Source organism: Schistocerca cancellata, chromosome 1, assembly GCF_023864275.1.
Source record: "Schistocerca cancellata isolate TAMUIC-IGC-003103 chromosome 1, iqSchCanc2.1, whole genome shotgun sequence".
In the NCBI taxonomy this organism is placed as follows: Eukaryota; Metazoa; Arthropoda; class Insecta; order Orthoptera; family Acrididae; genus Schistocerca; species Schistocerca cancellata.
This window is the reverse complement of record NC_064626.1, coordinates 193,721,306-193,743,835: the sequence shown is the minus strand read 5'-3', so window position 1 is coordinate 193,743,835 and position 22,530 is coordinate 193,721,306. Positions and strand designations below refer to the sequence as shown.

Below are 22,530 nucleotides of genomic sequence, written 5' to 3'. Positions count from 1 at the left end.
CACACACGTCTCATTATTCAACCAACATGGCCTGATTACCTAATCCAAGATCGTTGCAAAAACACATGCACTTATGCTTGAGCCATCACACGCTCCTACCTACGTAGTGCCACAACTGAATCCAGCAGAGTTTGCAACTCACATCCCTATCTACAAAAGATAACTCACTCAAATTCTATATTGTCCCACAAATAGTTAACCTCTTTATTCATACAAAAAACGATAAACTCTTTACCAAGAAAACTAGCTAACAATACTCATCGCCAGACTTACTGAAACCGTTTCCTTCAGTGCTTACTATTCTTAATACCATCAACTTCTAATTACATGCATATATAACATTCCCCACACATACTTCCAATAAATCCATCATCAGGAATGTATCTAAATCATTCATCCTAACACGATAGCTCCTACTGTACACAACTAATGATCTCAAATCCCGAATCTAATATCCCCTATCTATTCTAAATAGCATCTTCACTGCTAGTATGAACAATTTGTTTAATTTTATAAATTATAAAACTCTTAGCTCTCCACCATGTCCTGGAAGCATTTGACTTGTTCAGCTTTCCGCTACCAGGGTTGCTAGTGAACTCAACCACCACCCCCACAAAATTCTCAACACCAATTGGTTCATCCTAAGATCACCTGACACACTATCATCACACTTATGTAAGGAGTCACCCCCTGGTCAGTCTGTCGTGCAAGCCGCCTGACAACAGTTCCCTCTACAGTCACTATGCGCGGGGTTCAGTGCACTCCGAATGTGGTTAACATGGCTGTGTGCGTGGCAGTCACCCCCTGGTCATCTTTCTCACTTGTCCATTCTCTGCTGTATCGTTCATTTGTTTGTGCTTGTTATTTCTTCGTTCATTACGAATATGAAGTGTGTTAACTTTGACAACACCACCACAGGGTCCAATGGGAAGAGACCTAGAGTCCATTATACGCCATTCCAAATAAGTAAATAATTTCTATTTTTCGTTATCAATTCTCCTCTATGTCTTATATATTCTCCTTATTAATTAAATATCTCGTTGTTATAGTGGACCTCTTCGACTTTATCCTTGAGACTGAGGAACTGACTGGAGCTCAACAGGCTCCCCAGCCCCAGCCCCCGTACTCCACGGACAGTCGGAATTACCTTGTGAGTATAATTTTAATTCTAATCTGTTCTCCATTTCATATTAACTATTAATTTTTTTCTTATTTCATACTTCTCAATTTTTCTTTGTTTCTAGATCACTTAATGGAAATCCAGCTCGAGTTTGAAGTAGAGCTTGGGGGTGTCCCACGGAGCACACTACATAATTGTGATCAGCCACCAGCTCCAAATAGCCCAGAACACCACCACCACCACTCACATAAGTATATACAAAAATAAATCTCTATCGTCTTTCACTCTAGCTAACCTTTCAAAATAACTAAAATTATATCTCATTCTATTACAGGAAACTGTATTCATGACCTATCAATAGACAGGCAGGTGTAGGCCATTCAACAGCAGATGTGTCAACAGCCTACTTGTAAGTTCAAAAAAATTACAATCTGTAATAATATTAATATAATTATTTCTTTTTTCTCTAACAATTTCATTTATATATATCTTGTTTGTTTCAGATAAGTCCTTATTAGATGATCAGCTGGATGATTTTTTTGAGGGCGCAACACTGTCCCGATGAATTGTTTATGCCGTGAACTCGGAGCCAGAAAGGTAATTACTCATTCTCCTTATATAAGGGAAGTGTGTGATAGAATTCGTTTTCCTTCCCCTCTCTGAGTACCCCACCCTTCTCTCGCTAAAAGTGAGTAGTGTGAGTACGGGCGAGTTTCAATCCCACCATCACAGATGACCGTTTTATTGTTATGAGGCAACAGACCGATTTTAAACTGTAGCTCAGTATGCACCTCATGCGCTATCGATCGAATACTGGTTTGCCTTACCATATGCGGTGGCTGCGGAACACTCTGCGAACACATCCACGTAGGCATTCCAAATATTCTTCAATAGATAAAGCTCTTGATGTCATGTCTCGCACTCACTTAGCGCGACTCTGGGTTGCACCTTCCAATGTGCGATATGCATACATTTTTGACCAAAGAACTGCAAACGCTACAATTGGCAATCCATTCGACTCGTCCTTCATGAGACCGATACCCCCCATGGAGTCGACAACTCTTTTGTGGACTTGGTCGTAGCAAGCACGGGACTCCGAGCTAGTGTAGCCCTCTTTCTTTTGCGGGCTGCATACCTTCCCTTTCAACATCTTTCCCCATCCCCTATCTTCCCCTCATCTCCAACTCCTTCCTTCCCTTTCTCCCCCTCTGGGAGTATGTTTAGTGCCTACGTCCAAAGATGGATGCTTGAAACTGTAAAACACTTTTCTTCGCTTTCTCTGCTGGCAAGTCTTTGCCCTTCCTTTTTCGTCGTCTTTTCCATACCTATTCTCTTTACCCTCTTGTAGAGTGCGGCGTTTGAGACCCCTCTTCTTTCCTTTCCTTTTCTTTTCTTTGTTTCTCCCTTTCTCTTTTTTACTCCCTGTGCGTGTCTGAAGGCTGACCCACGCAATCCCAAACATAGCCGGTGACGTGGTAACGCCCCCCCTGCGGGTCCGGGGATTAGAATAGGCCCGAGGTATTCCTGCCTGTCGTAAGAGGCGACTAAAAGGAGTCCATCCCCCTCACGGGGGTAGTTAGCGCCTGCGTCCGGAGACGGACGGTTCCTCGACCTATTATTGTGGTCTTTTTGGTTTTTCACTTCTCGTTTCTTCCTTCCTTTTGTTGGTTCCTTTCTTTGCTCTTCTCCACCTCACTGTCTTCCTTACTCTTTCCCTTGACTTCTCCTTGCCTTCTCATTGCCCTCTTCTCCTTGCCTTCTCATTGCCCTCTTCTCCTTGCCTTCTCATTGCCCTCTTCTCCTTGCCTTCTCATTGCCCTCTACTCCTTGCCTTCTCATTGCCCTCTTCTCCTTGCCTTCTCTGGTCTCCGCCTCGGCGTTTGAGACTGTCCTCTTTCTCCCTCTCTCTCTTCTTTTTCCTCTTCTTCCTTCCTCCCTGTGCGTGCCTGAAGGCCGACCCACGCGTTTGCACGCTTAGCCGGTGACGGGGTAACGCGTAAGTCCCCGCCCTGGGTAGACATGTAAGGCACGCGCGTACCCCCTGGTAAAGGCCAGGCCCGGGGAGGGGTGATTGCCTGAGCTGACACCTTCTGACCATGCCGATTGGTCCCTCCGTCTGTTTCTCGGGAGGTGTGACCTGAGGTGTAAACATTCACCTAAGGCGGGAGTGCCCTCTGAGAGGGTCCCCACAATGAAGGAGCGCGCCATCGGAGACGCTGGCAATCATGGGGGATTCCTCCGCAATGGATTCTACTCCATCTCTCTCGACTTCGACCCAAAAACGGAAACGTGACCAGCCAACAGTGACAAAAGTACTACCGCCAGACCCACAGTTCCTCGTAGTTTCTCGATCTGAGGACGGAAAGGATTTTTCCTCTGTCAACCCTTTCGTTATTCAGAAGGGCGTAGATGCCATAGCCGGATCTGTCAAATCTTGTACCAGGTTGCGTAACGGTACCTTATTACTAGAAACTGAGAGTGCCTTTCAGGCACAAAAACTTCTTCGGGCCACACTCCTGTACACGTTCCCTGTCCAGGTGGAGGCCCACCGAACTTTGAATTCGTCTCGTGGTGTAGTCTATACTAGCTCCCTCGACGGATTGACTGACGAGGAGCTTCAATCTTTCCTCACTGAGCAGGGTGTGATGGCTGTCCATAGGGTCATGAAAAAGGTCAACAATGACCTTGTACCGACCCGGACACTTTTCTTGACCTTCGATAGTGTTAAGCTGCCATCGCGCATCAAGGCGGGCTACGAGGTTATTTCTGTTCGCCCCTATGTCCCGACACCTACGCGCTGCTACCAGTGTCAGCGTTTCAATCACACTCGACAGTCTTGTTCCAATGCGGCTAAATGTGTCACTTGTGGCAGGGATGCCCATGAGGGTGACTGTCCACCTCCGTCTCCTCGTTGTGTGAACTGTCAGGGTGACCATGCCGCATCCTCCCGCAACTGTCCTGTCTATAAGGAAGAACGCTGTATCCAAGAAATTCGGGTCAAAGAGAAAGTGTCCACCTCGGCTGCTCGCAAGCTATTGGCTAGTAGGAAGCCCACGCTGCTCCCAGCGGGGAAATACAGTACTGTCCTAGCCTCTCCTCGGACTACCCGGGAGGTAGCAACCCAGACATGCGATCTGACCTTCAGCACCACGGTCGTCCGTTCGGCCAGTGCTAAGATCGCGCGGTCGACGTCTCCTCTTCCTCCCATCACCCCACAGACACCAGCCCCTTCCTCAGCTTCTGCTAAGACGAAGACCCCGAAGTCCGATGCACGGGCCTTCAAGAAGGAACCATCCCGTGCAGACTTCCTCCGTACCTCGACCTCCCAGCCTTCGACCGGTACTTTCACCAAACGTCCTTCCAAAAAGGCTCATAGGAAGCACAGTTCTCCTTCTCCGCCACGGCGCATTTCTTCTCCTGCGCCACCCAGCGGTTGCCGCCCCAGGCCGTCATCCGTTTCGCCTGGCCGCACCGCTGGTAGCCGTACATCTGGCCGTTCACCGGCGGAGGAAGCTCCCCCTCCCGGCCATCCTCCCAACATGGCCGATGAACCTATAGACCCAATGGACGATGACTGTCCGCCTACTGATAGCGGCGGCAGTGCTCGCTCGAAGCCAGGCCCTCAGCGGCCTTCGAGGTGACCCCTTCTTTCATCTTCCTTTTCTTACGATGGCACTTATTTACTGGAATATTCGCAGCATTCGCACCAACCGAGAGGACTTGAAGTTGCTGCTCCGCTTGCACCGTCCGCTCGTCGTAGCCCTCCAGGAAACGAAGCTACGCCCATGCGATCAAATTGCCTTGGCACACTACACCTCTGTGCGTTTTGACCTACCCCCTGTGGTAGGTATCCCAGCTCATGGATGGGTTATGTTGCTGGTCCGGGATGATATTTACTACGATCCCATCACGTTGCACACCGGCCTGCAGGCAGTTGCCATCCGCATTACTCTCCCCACTTTTACGTTTTCCTTTTGTACCGTTTACACTCCATCGTCATCTGCCGTTACCAGGGCAGACATGATGCAACTTATTTCGCAGCTACCTGCACCGTTTTTGTTAACTGGAGACTTCAATGCCCACCATCCCCTTTGGGGCTCTCCAGCATCCTGCGAGGGGCTCCTTGTTAGCAGACCTTTTCAGCCAGCTCAATCTTGTCTGCCTCAATACTGGCGCCCCTACTTTTCTTTCGGACACATCTCACACCTATTCCCATTTAGACTTCTCTATATGTACTCCCGAACTTGCACGCCGGTTTGAGTGGTATGCACTTTCTGATACATATTCGAGCGACCACTTCCCGTGTGTTATCCATCTCCTGCAGCATACCCCCTCTCCGTGCTCCTCTAATTGGACCATCCCCAAGGCAGACTGGGGGCTCTTCTCTTCCAGGGCGACCTTTCAGGATCAAACCTTCACAAGCTGCGATCGTCAGGTCGCACACCTCACGGAAGTCATTCTCGCTGCTGCTGAATATTCCATCCCTCACCCTCGTTCTTCTCCACGTCGCGTACCGGTCCCCTGGTGGACCGCAGCATGTCGAGACGCTTTACGTGCTCGTCGACGTGCTTTACGCACCTTTAAACGCCACCCTACAGTGGCGAATTGTATAAATTATAAACGAATACGTGCTCAGTGTCGTCCTATTATCAAAGAAAGCAAGAAAGCCAGCTGGGCTGCTTTCACAAGCACCTTCAACAGTTTTACTCCTTCTGTTGTCTGGGGTAGCCTGCGCCGGCTATCTGGCACTAAGGTCCACTCACCATTTTCTGGCTTGAAGGTCGCGAATGACGTCCTTGTGGCCCCTGAGGCTGTTTCCAATGCCTTCGGCCGCTTTTTCGCAGAGGTTTCGAGCTCCGCTCATTACCACCCTGCCTTCCTCCCCCGCAAACAGGCAGAGGAGGCTAGGCCACCTAACTTCCGCTCCTCGAATTGTGAAAGTTATAATGCCCCATTCACCATGCGGGAACTCGAAAACGCACTTGGCCGATCACGGTCCTCCGCTCCAGGGCCTGATTCTATTCATATTCAGATGCTGAAGAACCTTTCTCCTGCGGGTAAAGGTTTTCTTCTTCGTACATACAATCGCATCTGGATTGAGGGACATGTTCCCGCATGCTGGCGCGAGTCTATTGTTGTCCTGATTCCTAAGCCGGGGAAGGACAAGCACTTGCCTTCCAGTTATCGACCCATCTCGCTTACCAGCTGTGTCTGTAAAGTGATGGAGCGAATGGTTAACTCTCGATTGGTTTGGCTGCTCGAGTCTCGACGCCTACTTACCACTGTCAAATGTGGATTTCGTAGGCGCCGCTCTGCTGTTGACCATCTGGTTACCTTGTCGACCTTCATTATGAATAACTTCTTGCGGAAGCGCCCGACCGCGGCTGTGTTCTTTGATTTGGAGAAGGCTTACGACACCTGTTGGAGGGCGGGCATTCTCCGCACCATGCATACATGGGGCCTTCGCGGTCGCCTCCCTCTTCTTATTCGTTCCTTTTTAATGGATCGACAGTTCAGGGTACGTGTGGGTTCTGTCCTGTCCGACACCTTTCGCCAGGAGAATGGGGTGCCACAGGGCTCAGTGTTGAGCGTCGCTCTATTAGCCATCGCGATCACTCCAATAATGGATTGCCTCCCAGCTGATGTATCAGGCTCCCTTTTCGTGGACGATTTTACCATCTATTGCAGCGCGCAGTGTACACGTGTCCTGGAGCGCTGTCTTCAGCGTTCTCTTGACCGTCTTTACTCCTGGAGTGTCGCCAATGGCTTTTGTTTTTCTGCCGAGAAGACGGTCTGTATTAACTTCTGGCGCTACAGAGAGTTTCTCCCACCGTCCTTACGACTTGGTCCCGTTGCTCTCCCAATCGTGGAGACAACCAAATTTTTAGGCCTTACCTTTCACAGGAAACTTAGCTGGTCTCCACATGTCATATTTGGCCGCCCGTTGTACCCGTTCTTTAAATGTCCTCCGTGTTCTCAGTGGTATGTCGTGGGGAGCGGATCGAAGCGTCCTACTTCGTCTATATCGGTCGATCGTCCGCTCCAAGCTGGATTATGGGAGCTTCGTATACTCCTCTGCACGGCCATTCATCTTACGCCGCCTCAACTCCATACAACATCGGGGTTTACGACTTGCGATCGGAGCATTTTATACCAGTCTCGTAGAGAGTCTTCATGCTGATGCTGGCGAATTGCCACTCACCTACCGGCGCGATATACTGCTTTGTCGGTATGCCTGTCGGCTCCTGTCGATGCCCGAACATCCGTCTTATCGTTCCTTTTTTGACGACTCTCTTGACCGTCAATACGGGTTGTATGTCTCTGCCCTGCTACCCCCTGGAGTTCGCTTTCGTCGCCTCCTTCAACACCTTAATTTTTCACTCCCTGCAACCTTTCGAGTGGGCGAGAGCCGCACGCGACCTTGGCTCCAGGCTCAGATCCGCGTTCACCTTGACCTCAGCTCGCTCCCAAAAGAGGTCACCCCCGGTTCGGTCTACCACTCCCGTTTCTTGTAATTTCGTTCGAAGTTCATCAACATGACATTCATTTATACAGATGGCTCTAAGACCAATGACGGGGTCGGGTGTTCCTTTATTGTCGGGGCACAAAGTTTCAAATACCAGCTCCATGGCCATTGTTCGGTTTTCACAGCTGAGCTCTTTGCCCTCTACCAGGCTGTTCTTTACATCTGCCGCCACCGACATTCTGCTTATGTCATCTGCTCAGATTCCCTGAGCGCCATCCAGAGCCTCAGTGATCCGTACCCGGTTCAGCCTTTCGTACACCGGATCCAACGCTCTCTTCAGCAGCTGGTGGACGTCGGTTCTCCGGTTAGCTTTATGTGGGTTCCTGGCCATGTCGGTATCTCTGGGAACGAAGCGGCAGATGCCGCGGCCAAGGCTGCGGTCCTCCAGCCTCAGACAGCTTCTTGTTGTGTCCCTTCGTCCGATTTTAGCAGGGTCATTTGTCGGCGCATTTTATCGCTGTGGCATGCCAATTGGGCTGCACTTACCGACGACAAGCCTTAAAACCTCTTCCCGTGGCTTGGACGTCCTCCTCACGCCCTTCTCGGCGGGAGGAGGTCGTTTTAGCCCGGTTAAGAATTGGACACTGCCGGTTCAGCCATCGCCATCTGCTGACGGCTGCGCCGGCGCCGTTCTGCCCATGTGGGCACTTGCTGACGGTTAGACACATTTTAATGTCCTGTCCAGATTTTAACACACTGCGCCTAGATCTTAACCTGCCAAATACTTTCGATGCCATTTTAGCGGATGACCCACGAGCAGCTGCTAGTGTTCTTAGTTTTATCAATTTGACAAACCTCGCTAAGGACATTTGATGATGCTGTTTTTTAATCCTATGCCTGTCAGTCTCTCTTTTATCGTGTTTTCCCTTTTAGTTGTTGTTGTCCACTTGTGCCTCGCGGTGCATTCTTAGTCAGGGCGCTAATGACCATTGAAGTTGTGCGCCCTAAAACCACAAAAAAAAAAAAAAAACGTGGTAACGCGTAATTCCCCGCCCGGGGAAGACATGTAGGACACGTACGTACCCCCTGGTAAGGGGTGATTACCCGAGCTGGTACCTTCCAGAAGTGCCGATTGGTCCCTCCATCACTTTCTTTGGAGGTGTGAACAATCACCCCAGGCGGGAGTGCCCTCAGAGAGGGCCCCCACAAGGAAAGAGCGCGCCATCGGAGATGCCGGTAATCGTGTGGGATACTTTCGCATTGGTTTCCTCATCTACTATGTCTGCTCACAAGCGAAAGTTACATGAGTCTCAGCCACGGCCAATTCTTCCATCAGTGCCACAGTTCCTTGTTATTTCTCTACCAATGGGAGTCCACTTTTGTCAACTGCTACGTTCTCTTTCCTTCCACTTTCCTAAAACTTTCTTGACAACTCTGGGTACAGCACCACCTTGGCTCCGGCCGCAGGCCTGCTTGCTCTGTGACCTTTGACTGTTTCCCATGGATGGTACCCTTCCCTTGTTTATCGTTGGGCATTTGCTGCTCTATACGCACAAATGAAGGATGCCACATTTATTTACACTGATGCCTCAAAAACATCATTCGGTGTTGGGAGTGCCTATATTGTTGGCAACATCCCTAATCGATTTCAGCTTCCCGGCCAGTGTTCGGATTTTACTGCGGAGTTTTACGCTGTTCTCCATGCTGTTCAATACATCCGTCGCCATCGGCGGATACCGTATATTATATGCTCAGATTCGCTCAGATCTCTCCTCAGTCTCCAAGCTCTCTGCCCTGTCCACCGTCTGGTCCGCCGCATTCAGGATTGCCTCCACTTGCTCCACTTGGGGGGTGTCTCTGTGGCTTTCCTCTGGATCCCAGGACAGGTTGGTATCTGTGAAAACAAGGTGAAGAGGTAGCGGCCAAGGCTGCAGTCTCTCTTCAGCCTGCTGTTCGCATGGTTCCCTTCGCCGATCTACAGAGTGTTTTATGTCGTCGTGTTGCTCTTTCATGGCACGCACATTGGTCGACACTTCCCAGTAATAAATTGCAGGACGTGAAAGCTCTTCCCTGTGCTTGGATCTCTTCCTCCCGAAATCGTCGTCAGGAGGAGGTACTTTTAGCTAGACTCCGGATGGGGCATTGTCTTCTTAGCCATCGACAGCTTTTCAATGGCGATCTTCCCCTGCTTTGTCCCCACTGCTCTCAACTCTGCATGGTGGGACACGTTTTACTTGAGTGTCCCTATTTTACTCAGTTACGAGCCCGTCTACAGCTGTCGCCTGATATATCTTCCATTTCAGCAGATGACACGCTCAGCCGATCGCGTTCTCGAGTTTATTAGTGCCAGTGAGATGATTTCAGTCATTTGAAGCTCTTTTTGTGGACAAACAACCCACCTTCTATAGTGGTATTTTAAGCTTTTCTTCTGTTTTTAATTTCTCCACTTTTTAAGTTTTTCTCCCATTGCTGCTGGTTTCCAGTTTAGTTTTTTTAGCTTTTCCTAAGTCACAGACCAGGCTCTAATGACCGTAGCAGTTTTGCGCCCCAAAAACCATAACAAAAAAGAAAACCTTCAGAGAAGAGTAGCATGTTTACATGCAACTCTTGCTCACCTTTTACCGGCTGATCCTTTCTCTCCAGTAGCAACATGACAATCCTACAGCAAAGGACCTTATCAGGCCCAGCACTGACGATTATCTCGGTAACTATTGAAGGCCTGTCTGCATGCAAAGAACGTCTACTACAAGACCTCTGTCAGAAAGAGAAATGTGACGTCCTGTGTCTACAAGAAACTCAGAGAGATAGCACTCAAAAGACCCAAGATAAACGGCATCCGACTAGTAGCTGAAAGGCCGACAGTATGGCAGCGCAATCTTTACCAGGCCAAACATACAGATCCTTTCAAGCAGTATAAACGACATCAATGATACTGAAGTGCTAACCATTGAACTTAGTGGCTGCTCTGTTACATCAGTGTACAAACCACCAACTGTGGACTTTTCCAGCTCCAACGTAAACAATTTTAATAAAGACAGAATTAATTTTGTAATCGGTGATTTCAACAGCCTCAGTACGCAGTGGGGCTACCAAGAAGACGACGACAATGGCACGGCTGTGATCTGCTGGACCGAGCTAAACAACCTTAAACTGATACATGACAATAAACTGCCTGCTTCCTACAACAGTGGCAGATGGGGGAGAGGTTATAACCCGGGCCTCATCTTAGTTAGCCATCAAGTAACGTCCCAATGCTCAAAAGGAGTTTGCTCACCAATACCAAACACCCAGCACCGTCCAATAATGTGCCAGATCACATCTGTTGTTAGACCCCATAGCGTACCTTTTCGCCGTAGGTACAATTTTAAGAAAGCAGAATGGTCAACATTTCAAAACCTCATGGAAGATTCTGTAAAAAACCTACCACCTGAACCAAGATTCTATGACAATTTCGTGAAGGCTGTGCAGTGGTGTTCCAAGCAATCGATCCCTAGAGGATGCAGAAGCAATTATGTTGAAGGCCTTACGCCAGAATTAGAGGATCAGTTGCAGCAATACCTGACACTGTTTGACGCAAACCCTCTATCCGCGGAAACTATCACTGCGGGCGAGCAGCTAACCGAGTCACTAGCTAAAACCAGGATAGAGAAATGGCTGAGGACAATAGAGGAATTGGACATGAAAAGGAGCAGTCAGAAAGCGTGGACACTCCTTAAACGTCTCAACAATGACCCGACTTTCTCTCCAGGACATGCTCCCGCCACAGCCGACCAAATAGCCCACCAGCTTCTCAAGAATGGGAAACACGACACCAAAATCAGGATGTCTGAGACCAAAATAGACAGGATTGAATACCAAGAAAATTCAACTCTGGCCACCCCTCTCACAATGGCAGATCTGGACAAAGCCATAGCGAAATGCAAGCTAAGGAAGGCCCCGGGCCTGGACGGGATTTTTGTTGAACAGATTAAACACTTTGGTCCCAACGTTAAACAATGGCTACTGAAACTGTTTAACAATTGCATGGAAACAGGTCAGATTCCCACAATCTGGAGGAAGGCTAAAGTTATTGCCATTTTAAAACCAGGCAAAAATGCTGATGACCCCAGTAATTTCCGACCCGTATCACTTCTCTGCCATATCTTCAAAATATTTGAAAGAATATTTCAGGATCGCCTCTCCAGTGCCATAGAACCCTACCTAATCCCCAACAAGCAGGTTTCCGCCCAGGGAAAAGCACTAAATCTCAGGTAATTAACCTCACGCAGCTGATTGAAGACGGCTATGAGAACCGGAAAATAACCGGTGTCGCCTTTATAGACTTGACAGCCGCATATGACACCGTCAACTTACGTCTGCTAATGAAGAAGCTGTATGCCATTACCAGGGATTTTAAATTCACATCCACAGTTAGAAGTCTGTTAGAGAACCGTAGGTTCTCTGTGGAATTCCAATGGATGCATAGCAGCTGGCGGGCCCAGAAGAATGGTCTCCCTCAGGGCAGCGTATTGGCACCCTTACTTTTTAACATATACACCAACGATCAACCACTGCCAGCTGGTACGGAAAACTATATCTACGCCGATGACCGTGCTATGGCCGTACAGGGTGACTCCTTTGAGGATGTCGAGACAAAGCTCACGGATGCGCTAGACATGCTCTGTCAGTACTACGCCGACAATCAACTCAAGCCGAACCCTAGCAAAACACAAGTTTGCGCCTTCCATCTCCGTGACAAGCAGGCATCCCGTAAGCTGCGTGTCTTCTGGAAGGACACACTCCTCGAACACTGCGTTAACCCCAAATACCTAGGAGTAACCCTAGACAGGGCTCTGACGTATAAACAGCACTGTATTAACACCAAAATGAAGGTGAGCGCCAGAAATAATATTCTTCGGAAAATAACGAACTCCTCCTGGGGCGCAAAGCCAGAGGTAGTGAGGACCACAGCACTAGCAATCTGCTTCCCAGCAGGCGAATATGCAAGCAGTGTCTGGTACAACTCTACCCACGCTAAACAGGTCGACATTGCTCTGAACGAGACCTGCAGGCTCGTCACTGGATGTCTGAAACCGACGCCAACAGACAAGCTCTACCATCTTGCTGGGATTGCACTTCCTGCAGTGCGAAGAGAAGCGGCAGCCTATAGTGAAAGAGCGAGGGCTGAGATGGCAGAGAGCCACCCCCTCCACAAAACTCAGTCAGCCACCAAACGCTTGAAATCTAGACGCAGTTTTCTGAGAGCAACCGAAGATTTTAGCGACCAACCTGGATCTAGGGTGGAGAGACGGAAGCGGTCGGGAGAAGGGCACTGGGTGGAACCAAAGGAAGAATTGGCACCAGGTTACGATGAGGACTAGGTGGTCTGGAGATCACTAAACAGGCTACGCACCAACACTGCATGGTCAAGAGATAACCTTCTGAAGTGGGGATATTCTACTACATCTAATCTCTGCGACTGTGGAGAGGTGCAGACGACCCAGCACATGTATAACTGCCCTGAATGTCCTTCACACTGCACTTTAGACGATCTGATGTTGGCAACCCCAAATGCTGTCGACGTAGCCCGCTTATGGGCCAAATGCCTGTAACATTTTGTTTATGTGCGCACATATTTGTATATATATTTATATATATTTTCATATGCCTGTAATTAATTTCTTTCTGTGTGCTATTCATTTTTTTATATTCCTGTATCCATGGTGCTTCTGACACGAATAAAAAAAAACAGCAAATTTTGAGAAATCGGGGGGGCGGGGGCGACGACGATATAGTTGCCTTGCTCATCTGACTTCCTTTTCTACTTCTCCAGGCCATAAACATGAACTGATATGCTGATATTCTGCGCCTCAAATTTAGGTATGTCCTGAGTCTTGACAGGGAACTCTAAACCATCAAAGTTATAACACGAATGAATATTATCACCTAAACGGTATGTACTGGGATTCTTAGGATGATCCCTTCAATCATACTTTCTTTCGCAAGCCAGGATTGACCATGCAAAACAAGCCTGATCTTTTCTATTTTCGACATTAATGCATGCATGCTTATTAGCTATAGGGAGCTTGATATAGCTAGACCCTCTATTTACCGGATCATAGACATGAATATGGATGTCCAAGTGTAGAATTCTGCTGAGTGCTTTCGCTGAGCCGTTGACTTCCATCTCGGAAAACTGACCCAATATTGCACTCAAGGTGGATTTATGAAACCACTTGGCGATTGATGTACTCCTTGTTATCACGCCATTATTCCCCCAAAGATAATCGATATTAACCTCTCCATCACCAGACTCAACTTTGGGGAGGGTGTGTTAATTCAATGCATAGCAATACGCTGCATTTAATGGCGGGATACCGCGGATCATTGACTACCTTGAGGAGCTCTGTTTCCACGATAGGAAGGCATGCATTTAGAAATCTTACAGGATCGTGGTACCCCCCTGCCGGGTTTTCGACCCTAGTAAACGAGATTCGCTCCTCAAAGGCGTCAGCAATCACTGAGTACTGCAACTGCAGTATTGTCACTGACCTGATGTACTTGACTAAAAGGATGGGAGAGAGAACTGCCACTAACCACAAGATCATCAGTAATACTACTGCTATAACTGGAGCTAGTGCAGCTAGCTGGTACGCGGTGTACCTCGTATGATGGTGCCGGCAGAGGAGACGCACATGGTGGCTGCAGCGTCCCCCAGTGTGAACAGCTGGGCACGGGCTTCGTGACCTTGGCAGCCACCGGTACATGTGTGACGCCTTGTTGAGGTGCGACCACTGTAAAAGGAGATAAAGTAAATAAGTTATATATATATATATATATATATTGTGTGTGTTCACTTGCTCATTGTAGTGGAGAAAATGTTTATAACGACTTACTTGAGGCAAATACATATGTTCACGTGCTTGTTGTAGTGGAAAAAATGTTAAGACCCACTTACTTGAACTTACCTGAATTGGTCACAGTAGTGGAAAATGTTTTAGAGCCACTCGCTAGAAGTAAAAATACTTTTGCCTTTAGTTAAGTGTTTCTGGTGCAACTTCATTAGCGATATTATTTACCTTGTAAGATAGTTTAATTAGCTTGTAGTACCTCTGCTTTACTTGTAAAATTATGTATATATAGTTACCTCAGCACAATGCTTATGTTTACGAATAATGTAAAACACGTATCTGGAGAGAGCAGAACTTTCATATTTTACGTGAAAAGAAATACTACAGATGTTGGGTGTCACAGAAAGAAAGAAAAAGAAAAATATTTATAAATGATTAATTATTTGTAATCCAAGTTAAAAGTAATTTTACATACTCATATGCAGATACAAAAGCGCTTTTTTCGTAAATGTTCTTCAGTCGATGGATAGGTGAACATCCGTACAATTCCAGGTCTTCAATGGTTGTTGTTGTGGCCTTCAGTCCTGAGACTGGTTTGATGCAGCTCTCCATGCTACTCTCTCTCGTGCAAGCTTCATCATCTCCCAGTACCTACCGCAACCTACATCCTTCTGAATCTGCTTTGTGTATTCATCTCTTGGTCTCCCTCTACGATTTTTACACTCCACGCTGCCCTCCAATGCTAAATTGGTGATCCCTTGATGCCTCAGAACAAGTCCTACCAACCGATACCTTCTTCTGGTCAAGTTGTGCCACAAATTTCTCTTCTCCCCAATCCTATTCAATACTTCCTAAATAGTTATGTGATCTACCCATCTAATCTCCAGCATACTTCTGTAGCACCACATTTCAAAAGCTTCTATTCTCTTCTTGTCTAAACTATTTATCGTCCGTGTTTCACTTCCATACATGGCTACACTCCATACAAAAACTTACAAAAATGACTTCCTGACACTTAAATCTATACTCGATGTTAACAAATTTCTCTTCTTCAGAAGCGCTTTCCTTCCCATTGTCAGTCTATATTTTATATCCTCTCTACTTCGACCATCATCAGTTATTTTTCTCCCCAAATAGCAAAACTCCTTTACTACTTTAAGTGTCTCATTTCCTAATCTAATCCCCTCAGCATCACCCGATTTTATTCGTCTACATTCCATTACCCTCGTTTTGCTTTTGTTGTTGATCATCTTATATCCTCCTTTCAAGACACTATCCATTCCGTTCAACTGCTCTTCCAAGTCCTTTGCTATCTCTGACAGAATTACAATGTCATCGGCGAACCTCAGTTTTTATTTCTTCTCCATGGATTTTAATACCTACTCCGAAATTTTCTTTCGTTTCCTTCACTGCTTGCTCAATATACAGATCAATAACATCGGGGAGAGAATACAACCCTGTCTCTCTCCCTTCCAAACCACTGCTTCCCTTTCATACCCCTCGACTCATAACTGCCATCTGGTTTCTGTACAAATTGGAAATAGCCTTTCGCTCCCTGTATTTTACCCCTGCCACCTTCAGAATTTGAAAGAGTATTCCAGTCAACATTGTCAAAAGCTTTCTATAAGTCTACTAATGCTAGAAACGTGGGTTTGTCGTTCCTTAGTCTAGCTCCTAAGATAAGTCGTAGGGTCAGTATTGCCTCACGTGTTCCAACATTTCTACGGAATCCAAACTGATCTTCCCCGAGGTCGGCTTCTACTTGTTTTTCCATTCGTCTGTAAAGAATTCGTGTTAGTATTTTGCAGCTGTGGCTTATTAAACTGATAGTTCGGTAATTTTCACATCTGTCAACACCTGCTTCCTTTGGGATTGGAATTATATTCTTCTTGAAGTCTGAGGGTATTTCGCCTGTTTCATACATCTTGCTCACCAGATGGTAGAGTTTTGTCAGGACTGGCTCTCCCAAGGCCATCAGTAGTTCTAATGGAATGTTGTCTACTCCGGGGGCCTTGTTTCGTCTCAGGTCTTTCAGTGCTCTGTCAAACTCTTCACGCAGTATAGTATCTCCCATTTCATCTTCATCTACATCCTCTTCCATTTCCATAATATTGTCCTCAAGTACATCGCCCTTGTATAGACTTTCTATACACTCCTTCCACCTTTCTGCTTTCCCTTCTTTGCTTAGAACTGGGTTTCCATCTGAGCTCTTGATATTCATACAAGTGGTTCTCTTTTCACCAAAGGTCTCTTTAATTTTCCTGTATCCAGTATTTTCCTGTATCTATCTTACCCCTAGTGAGACAAGCCTCTACTTCCTTACATTTGTCCTCTAGCCATCCCTGCTTAGCAATTTTGCACTTCCTGTCGCTCTCATTTTTGAGACGTTTGTATTCCCTTTTGCCTGCTTCATTTACTGCATTTTTATATTTTCTCCTTTCATCAATTAAATTCAATATTTCTTCTGTTACCCAAGGATTTCTACTAGTCCTCGTCTTTTTACCTACTTGATCATCTGCTGCCTTCACTACTTCATCTCTCAAAGCTACCCATTCTTCTTCTGCTGTATTTCTTTCCCCCATTCCTGCCAATTGTTCCCTTATGCTCTCCCTGAAACTGTACAACCTCTGGTTTAGTCAGTTTATCCAGGTCCCATCTCCTTATATTCCCACGTTTTTGCAGTTTCTCCAGTTTTAATCTACAGATCATAACCAATACATTGTGGTCAGAGTCCACATCTGCTCCTGGAAATGTCTTAAAATTTAAAACCAGGTTCCTAAGTCTGTCTTACCATTATATAATCTGATACCTTTTAGTATCTCCAGGATTCTTCTATGTATAAAACATTCTCTTATGATTCCTGAACCAAGTGTTAACTATGATTAACTTACGCTCTGTGCAAAATTCTACCAGGCGGCTTCCTCTTTCATTTCTTAGGTCCAATCCATATTCACCTACTAAATTTCCTTCTCTCTCTTTTCCTACTACCGAATTCCAGTCACCCATGACTATTAAATTTTCGTCACCCTTCACTATCTTGAATAGAAGCAAACTTAAATATTCGACGCACCCAGGTAATCTTCGCATCACCTTTAACGTAGATTGTCTCCTTGTGATAAAATACTCGGAGCACTCGCACCAAATCTTTATAAGAGATGCCAGGGTCATCCTAATGAAATCCATGATAGAAGTGTGTTCACTTCATGTTTTAATGCACTTCCTTGAATGGTTTCGGCTATGCAACTCTTGATGCAAATGTTCCTATTATTCAATCACTTTGTGTGAATGCTATTAATGCACAGTCGTTAATTATGAATCGTCTACTTTCATCATAGTAAAATCCTTGAATGTCAGCTACGATCCTCACACCTTGGGGTAACATGGTGACTGCCTTAGAGCTAGCAGAGCACCTACTGATTTGTACAACTCGTTGCACTACACCAGTGAACGGGCAGTAGCTAACAACACGATCATGCAGAACTAGAGCATATACTGCAGTGTGATATGGGAAGTTTAAGATTCAAATTCAATCCCTACTCCTACAGGCCCTGTTTTAACTATCTCACTGTTTTGAACAGTCAATCATGATTATTGGTGCTAGCTTCTTGAAACTTTGTTGACTGAGTGGGCATCGTTCATTTTAAACGCCTTCATAGTAAGATGCTCGGAATCTCGCATACATGTCAAATGCCAGACCGTATACATTGCTGTCCCACTGGAGATGTAGATTCGTATATGGGTAGTATTCGGAATTCAGGTACTGTCAGGCGTTAGTTAACTTGTAGTGGTCAAATTCAATTGAGTCCTTTTATACATTCCCTCGCCTTTGAGTTTTTAAATGCGATTATGATGAATCTAGGTGCTTCCAACTGCACTGACGTTTTAATAGCCCAAGTATGTTTGGATGCTGTAGGTAGGACTGGGTATTCAAAAAGCTCCCATGATTGGATAGTTAGTGGTAGGTAGGTGCCGGCATTCAGAACTTTTAAGAGCTTCAAGCATTTCTCGTCAGCCACAGTGATGTGAGGCATTTTCCATACTATACTATTAATCTTGATTTGAACATTCCCTGCAGCTGCTTGAAAGAATGAATTCACGTCACTTGCACTCCGCACCAAAATAAGCTCCTGTTTAGCATTCATAATAATTCGCTGCATGTCCTCAAAATAACCCATAAGCATTTTTAGTGGCACGCACGCGGTAAATTGGCTGTATCACCCCTCACCATCCGGTGCATCTATGAACCATCCTGCATTTTCCAAGTTGTTTGAATCTGAGGCTGAGGCTGAAACGTACATCTTACGGGTTGATGTTATCCTGACATTGTGCGTGCGATCTGTTTCGATACCGTTAAGTTCATAACGTATCTCTTGAAACAGGAATGCTAGAGAATTTCGCGTGAGCTTTGATAGTGTTACCACAGTGCCATCAGCTTTCTTAAATGTACAGTCCATATACAGGAAGCTCTTGCAAGGTATGTTATGGCGTCCTGATTTCACCATTTTTGTTAAATGTGCTTGAAGTGTAGGGTTTGTGTGAGGGGTATTCGTGACGTATAATCCGATCATCATACTCTACTGAGTTACCCCCAGGGGGTCCACAACTCTTTTGTGGATACGTGCGTAGCGAGCACGGGCCCTCCTTCCTTTCTGAGCTGCATACCCTCCATTTCCGCATCCTTCCCCGTCCCCCATCTTCGCCCTCCCCCCTCACCTCTGGCTCTTTCTTTCCCTTTCTCCCCCTCTGGGAGTATGGTTTGTGCCTACGTCCGGAGACGGACACTCGAAACTGTTACAAATTCCTTGCTTTCTATACTTGCAAGTCTTCGTCCTTCCTCTGTCCTTCTCTTTTCCTTCCCTCTTCTCTTTGCCCTTTTCTCCGCTGCGGCGTTTGAGACCCCTCTTCTTTTCTTTCCCTTTCTCTTTTTTCCTCCCTGTGCGTGTCTGAAGGCCGACCCACGCACTTCCATGCGTAGCCGGTGACGGGGTAACGCGTAATTCCCCGCCCCGGGTAGACAGGTAGGACACGTACGTACCCCCTGGTAACGGCCAGGCCCAGGGAGGGGTGATTACCCGAGCTGATACCTTCCTAAAGTGCCGATACCTTCCGAAAGTGCCGATTGGTCCCTCTGTCCGTTTGTCGGGAGGTGTGAACTGAGGTGAACAATCACCTAAGGCAGGAGTGCCCTCAGAGGGCCCCCACAAAAAAGGAGCGCGCCATCGGGGACGCCGGTAATCATGAGGATTCTTCCGCAATGGTTTCCTCACCTTCCATTATGTCTGCTCACAAGCGTAAGTTCACTGAGTCTCAGCCACAGACAGTTCTTCCATCGTTGCCACAGTTCCTTGTTGTTTCTCGGTCTGACGAAGGTCACGACTTCTCCACGGTCAACCCTTTCATTATTCAGAAAGGTGTCGACGCAATTGCAGGTCCTGTCAAGTCTTGTTCCAGATTACGGAATGGCACCCTTTTGTTAGAAACAGTCAGTGCGCTCCAGGCACAAAAATTGCTGCGTACCTCACTACTACACACCTTCCCTGTCCGGGTGGAACCGCACCATACTTTAAATTCCTCACGTGGAGTCGTTTATACACGCTCCCTCGATGGATTGTCTGACGAAGAAATTCAGCACTACCTGTCTGACCAAGGCGTAACGGCTGTTCATAGGGATATGAAAAGGGTTGACATGAACATCATTCCAACCCACACCGTCATCTTGACATTTGACAAAGTTCAACTCCCATCGAAAATCAAAGCAGGCTATGAGATAATTTCCGTTCGCCCTTACGTCCCAAACCCTATGCGTTGCTATCGATGTCAGCGGTTCAATCACACCAGCCAGTCCTGTTCCAACCCAGCCAAATGTGTTACGTGTGGCAAGGATACCCATGAGAGTGCTTGTCCACCTCCATTCCCTCGCTGCATCAACTGTATGGGTGACCACGCTGCTTCCTCTCGAGATTGCCCCGTTTTTAAGGACAAGAAGCTCATCCAGGAAATTAGAGTGAAGGAAAAGGTGTCGACCTTTGCTGCTCGAAAATTATTCGCCAGTCGACAGCCCACCGTGCCTCAGACAGGAAAATACAGCACTGTCCTTGCTTCTCCTCGGCCAACAAAGGAGGCGGCCACACAGACTTGCGACCTCACCTTTAGTGCCACGGTCGTCAGATCAGCCAGCGCAAAGATCGCCCGTTCAACCTCACCACTTTCGCCTGCCCACTCTCTGGGTCACCCTTCGTCGGGTTCTGCTAAATCTCTAGCCCAAAAGTCAGACACCAAGACTTCGAAAAAAGAGCATACTCGTGAAGACTTTTTACATGCCCCAACTTCACAACCATTGGTTCCTCCTTCATCTAAACATCATGTTTACAAGAAGGTTAATAAGAAACCCAGTTCATCTCCTTCTCCACCAAGGCGTGTCTCACCTACAGTATCACCTGTTGGAAATCGCCCTCAGCAGTCTTCTGTGTCGCCGAGCCGCACTGCTGCCGACTGATCGCTGGTGGCAGCAGCTGCTCCTGACCAACCAATGGATCAGGATCTTCTGCCTTTGGCTGAATGAATGCCATTCCATGCTGTCGGTCGCAAGCTCAGAGCAGTCGTTGAGTTGCAGTGACCTTGGTCACATTCCTCCATTTTCTGTTCACCCTATGTCCATTATCCACTAGAATATCCGCGGTATTCGAGCCAATCGGGATTAATTGTCGATCCTCTTACGATCCTACTTGCGGTCATCTTTTGTCTTCAGGAAACAAAGCTGCGTCCCCATGACCGTTGTTCTCCCTCATTGTCAGTCCGTCTGATATGATCTCCCCTCTGTTGAAGGCACTCCAGCACATGGAGGACTCATGATTCTTCTCCATGAAACTCTCCATTATCACCCTATCCATTTAAACACTTCAAAGCTGTCGCCGTCCGTCTTTCCCTTTCTGGATACACGTTCTCTCTTTGTACTGTATACATTCCATCGTCCACATCAATGGCACGAGCTGATCTCCTTCATCTTCTTGGTCAGCTTCCACCCCCCCTATTTGCTGGTTGGGGACTTCAATGCCCACCACCCACTTTGGGGATCTCCACATCCTTGTCCACGTGGCTCACTATTGCTAGACGTCTTCCACCAAGCGGATCTAGTTTGCCTCAACGCTGGGGTCCCTACATTTTTGTCTGCCTCCATGACAAATTTATCTCATTTGGACCTTGCGGTCGGTACGGTTCCGCTGGCTCGGCGCTTCGAATGGTTCGCCCTTGACGATACACACTCCAGTGACCACTTTCCATGTGTCCTTAGACTGCAGCATCAATTACCATATATGCGCCCGCGACGTTGGAAGTTTGCCCAAGCTGATTGGACACTTTTTTCGTCTCTAGCGACATTCGATGACCGTCACTTTCCCAGCGTCGACGATGAGGTCACACATATTACCGACGTTATTCTTACAGCTGCGGAACATTCAATCCCACGCACTTCCGAATTGCCCCGGCGCCCCACAGTTCCTTGGTGGAAAGCGGCATGCCGTGATGCAATACGTGAGCGGCGACGTGCTCTCCGCGTTTTCCGCCACCATCCTATTTTGGCCAACTGTATCCGCTATAAGCAGTTCCGAGCGCGATGATGCCGTGTCATCCGCGATAGCAAGAAGGCAAGCTGGAAATTCTTTATTAGCTCATTTAACACCTTCACTCCCTCCTCGGAAGTTTGGAGTCGGCTTCGACGGTTCTCAGGCGCGCCTAGTTTCTCCCCGGTCTCTGGGCTCTCTGTCGCGCATGACACATTAGTGGACCCCGTCGCAACTTCAAACTCGTTGGGTCAGCACTTTGCTGAGATTTCGAGCTCTTCAAATTACCCGCCAGCGTTTCTCCCGAAGAAACATGCAGCGGAAGTGCGACCTCTTGCTTTCTCCTCTCAAAATCGCGAAAGCTACAATACTGTTTTCCCCATGCGGGATCTCCAACATGCACTCCCTTCTCGCTCCTCCGCCCCAGGACCGGATGGTATCCACATCCAAATGTTGCTGCATTTATCAACCCATAGTCTGCGTTACCTCCTTCACCTTTATAATCGAATTTGGACCGACAGAACATTTCCCAGACGATGGCGGGAAGCTATCGTC

The 22,530-nt window shown here is 47.3% G+C and overlaps 1 protein-coding gene across 1 annotated transcript in view; it reads left to right on the top strand.

Annotated features, from left to right (window-relative positions):
- LOC126162610 (uncharacterized protein C2orf16-like) overlaps positions 1-592 on the top strand; it is a 29,200-nt gene extending 28,608 nt beyond the window's left edge. Inside the window, exon 4 of the mRNA XM_049919262.1 lies at positions 533-592. Within this exon, the coding sequence (XP_049775219.1) occupies positions 533-592 (60 nt within the window). The remainder of the gene's footprint in view (positions 1-532) is intronic.
- Positions 593-22,530: the final 21,938 nt, after the last annotated feature.